A 4,437-nucleotide genomic window follows, 5' to 3' on the forward strand; every position below is an offset into this window, starting at 1 on the left:
GGTAGACAGTTTTAACAGTTAATTGCTATACCGGTAAGGATTAGTGCATGAAACATAAAGACAAAGTCATCCACAATACATAACACCAATATTTGTACATGGAAACCTTGTAAGGGGAAAAACCACAGTGGGAAACCTTACCCACAATCAAATGATACTACTGCATATAGTAAGTGTACATAAATGGGGTCTGCACGTGCAGAAAGGCCAAGTGCCTAGAGCTCACTGCTCAATAATAATCTAATACTAAAATTAGCATCTTCATATGCTGGATTCAGTTCCGGTGTAGTTCTGATTGTCTTCACAAAAACCCTCCTTCAATCTTCAAATGATGTTTGCGTGTACAGCTTTTCTTATTCTCGCATATACCTTCACACAATCCTTTTTCGCATTCCACATTTGATCTTACAAATAAAATCTTACATTTATACCATACCCTAAGACCAATTTTAGTAGGTCAACTCTACAAGATATTACAATAAAATTAATTTACATATCAATTAATACCCGATGCAATAACCGATTCAATGTTTCAGCTTAATACATTTACAACAATAATAAGTCATCTCCATAGCGTGCCATGCTGATCTGGAAAAGATAAACCCGCCAGTGTAACCTGGACCTATTTGCCGGTAATAGAAAATATGCAAATGCTAATGTCCCAATAACCAAAACTCCAAGACAAAGTGTCCACACAATGTCTTCAACATAACCAAGTGTTTACCATATCATTCCAAGTGCCGGTGATCATTATATCTTGCCGGTGTACCGGATACTGGTGACTGTGCATGAGTCACTTGCTTGACGGTGAATGTTGCTAATTCTCCAAAGTGCCAGAGTTGATAAGTGTTTAGTAGGCGTTGACATCAATGACAAAACAATACCAAAATACCAACAATGTATCGGTTTATGCTAAAACATTTATTATATTAATAGCACAATGTTCAACTATGTCATGCATTTAGAACAATTCATGCATATAAATTATTTCTCTTTGAGATTATATAAAATTTGGATGAGAGTTGAATATGGAGTAACAAAGAATAGTAGTTTTCTACTATTAACCTATATATCGAATATGGTTTTAACACATACTTTGGTTAAATATTACAAACCATTAGTAGAAAGTTACTATTTGATTATTTTTATCTCTTTACCATATCATGATAAATATTTACATTTAATGATGCAAGTAAAATGATATATATATCATAGTGCACTAGCTTCCATCACACTTGTTTGTTTCAATTTTCTATGCCCTCTATGTAGGGTCAAAAATTATTTAGTTGAAGAATATTAAGGAAGTGAAAGATTCATGGATGGGTGCTAAAACACTCCAATGATGTTCTCTCTATTGTGAGCTCTAGAGAAGGAGACCTTGACATGTTTCAATATTAGTGTATATTTTATCAAAAAAATAAAAATGACAATGGGGTCTATTTATAAAGTAAATATTTTCCTATTGTCAATGCAAGCTTATGAGCTTACATTGTAAACGTTTGATATTTTTTATATTAGGTAGTTTTGATAATTTGGTTCACTATATGTAATTTTTTTACATCTTTATTGTGGAGGTCTTTACAAGTAACTAGTACTAAGGAAAAAAATATTTTTTTTGGGAAAATACTTAGTGTTATTACTTTTATAGCTAGTTTTTAGTCATCAAAAACTTAAGAGGATGAGGTGAGTTCATAAAATGGGTAGTTGTATAAGGTGTTAGATGAAATTTTTTTATACCAAAACACAACTCTAAATAGATATTTGATACTAGATGTGGTCAAATAACTAGATTCACAAAATATATCAGTAAAAGAAAAACAAAAATATTAAACAATAATGTATCGATTAGATAAAATTATATTATGAAATAGTGCAAGTCTCTTTAAGTGAGAAATCTCCTTTGAGAAATTATAAGCACAATATAATTCATGTATATCTATTCTCATATCAAAAACTTCTATTTAAATTAATTCTATTCAATAGAACTATTATCTTCCAAGCATATGTGATAAACTAAATTAAAAAAATGACATACAAGATATATATATTTGATACTTTTTTTAACATAAAAGTAATTAATTTAGAAAATAGTTAGGATTATGGATCTTGTCAAAAACTCTAAATAGTTTTCATTAATACAAGGCATAATTAAACACTTGCTAATACATTCAAACTAAATTTGTGTACCTATTCAAATGGTGGCCAATGAAATCAATCATGCACTATTTATGACCTCCTCAACAAAAGACTCGATGTTTTTATTTGAAGATCCACTCTTCCCAAATGATTTCATAGCTAATGTTTTCCACCACAGAGCATTTTTTCTCAATTCAGCTCCTTGATTAGTTTCCATAACTTCCTTGATTAATTTATTCAGTTCTTCCCTCCCAACCAAACCATCATCTCTCCTACTCAATCTTCTACCTATCTTCCAATGGTCTTCTATGTACTTTGCATTAGTTGGTTGATCACTCCATTCAGGAAATGCTAGCATAGGAACCCCTAAACTGAGGCTCTCTAGGGTGGAATTCCATCCACAATGGGTCATAAACAAGGCTATAGAGGAATGCGAAAGCACCATCATCTGTGGACACCAGGGAACCACTAACCCTTTCCCATTAGTTTCCTCTAAAAAACCCTCTGGCAAATCTTGTGTAATGTTATTTGCTTCTTTATCATCACTTGGACGTATCACCCACAAGAAAGAATAACCACTATCATTTAGTCCAAATGCTATTTCATGGATTTGCTCTTTGGAAAGTACAAGAAAGCTACCAAAGGAAACATATATGACAGTTGACTCCCCCTTCATCTTGAGCCAATTCATGCAATTTGTTGCTCTCCATAGGTGTACACGAACATTTGTGTCTTTGGGATTGCTTCCCTCTAAATAAGATGGTGGAATTAGGGGACCCACTGTTCTAGGTTGAACAAGTGAGTCGATAGATTTTATTTCCGTTTCTTCTAGTTCTTTGAAAGAGTTTCCCAATATCCATTTGGCTTGGGAAACAATATCAAATTGATCAAGCACCAATTTTGTTGCAGACGGATAAGGATTTGAAGATTGTATAAATGATGGTAGATCTGATGAACATAGTTGTGGAAGTCCAAATATTCCTTTCACATACATTTCATTCTCCAGATCATCCTCCTCTTTCACTAAACATGAAAAAAATATAAATAATTAGCAAAAACATAGTTAAAAAAAAATAAAGAGAGAAAAACATTAGCTTCAATATTTAAATCTATCCATAATAAAAACGCCCTATGTAAACGCCTCGCACCTTGTGAAGTTATCAATATGAGACATATTTTCTAAGCACTCTCCCAAAATGGGATCTTAAAAAAGTGTGTTTATATACATTTTAAAACGTAATATAACAGAAAAAAATTCTTATATATTTGAATATATCCATAATTTTGATGCTCTATATAAACAGGTTGTAAAAGCAATAATAAGCTGAGAGTCTATATAAACAGGTTTTAAAAGCAATAATAAGCTGTTAGACGGTAACGCAGTCCTCCTGTTGAAGAAGCAGAAAATATTATGGTAGAAACAATAATCAGCTGTTGACTGTAAAGCAGTCCTGCGTTTACAAAGCAACAAAAAAAAACAAAGTAGACAACAACCATTAGAACAATAACTATTATTTTGTCAAGAACAGAAATGCTAGATCTTTTGTGAAAGTATATCTTATTTGAACAGAAATGATCAAGTTATATTAACATACCAGTTCTTTTGTGGTAATGATAATAGATGGAGTAAACTGCACACGATTGCGTCCAAAAAAATGCCAGAGGAATAGCAAATTTCTTTGCTATTTGTGGAACCCAATCTAGAAAAGAGTCGTAGACTATACAAGAGACTCTCTTGCCTTGAGCATTGAACCTCTCTATTAGATGTTCAAATGAAACACTTCCAAACTTTTTCAGCAAATCAGCTTTCATAGCTGAATTTTTCTCCCTGTCGAGATCAGGAGTAAGCCCGTCTGAAATTGTTTCAATCCTAATATTCTCCAAAGCCGAGTTGGCACAAGAATCACCATCCTGAGCTTGTGCAATGCGCTCTTTAACTTTCTCCGTGGCGACAAATGTGACCATGAGATTGTGGGAGAGAAGCCTATTGGCGAACTCCATTAATGGATTGATATGGCCCTGCGCTGGATAAGGAAACACCACTACATGAGGCCTCTTGTTGCTCTTCTCTAACTTTCCTAAGCTCTCCATTTCACTGAAAACCCTTAAGCTACTTCTTTAAGATAAAGCCTAGAGAACAAAACTTTCAGATTTAAGTTTTGATGGAGATCTTAAGAACTTTGTGCTCCTAAGGATACAGGCAAGGCTTGAGCTATAAATAGAACTAAACTGTTATGTTTAGGGTTTCCGAATGGACGTAAAAGTTTCAAACCTGCCATTCACGTGCATATGGATAGACAC

At 33.3% G+C, this 4,437-nt stretch overlaps 1 protein-coding gene across 1 annotated transcript; it reads right to left on the bottom strand.

Annotated features, from left to right (window-relative positions):
• Positions 1–2,215: 2,215 nt before the first annotated feature.
• LOC131042053 (UDP-glycosyltransferase 74E1-like) lies at positions 2,216–4,227 on the bottom strand. Its single transcript, XM_057975345.2, has 3 exons — positions 3,732–4,227; positions 3,510–3,587; positions 2,216–3,159 (listed from the first exon to the last, which is right to left on the bottom strand). Exons 1-3 carry the CDS (start codon positions 4,225–4,227, stop codon positions 2,216–2,218), a joined length of 1,518 nt encoding a protein of 505 aa, XP_057831328.2.
• Positions 4,228–4,437: the final 210 nt, after the last annotated feature.

This window comes from Cryptomeria japonica, chromosome 5 (assembly GCF_030272615.1).
Source record: "Cryptomeria japonica chromosome 5, Sugi_1.0, whole genome shotgun sequence".
Classification (NCBI taxonomy): domain Eukaryota; kingdom Viridiplantae; phylum Streptophyta; class Pinopsida; order Cupressales; family Cupressaceae; genus Cryptomeria; species Cryptomeria japonica.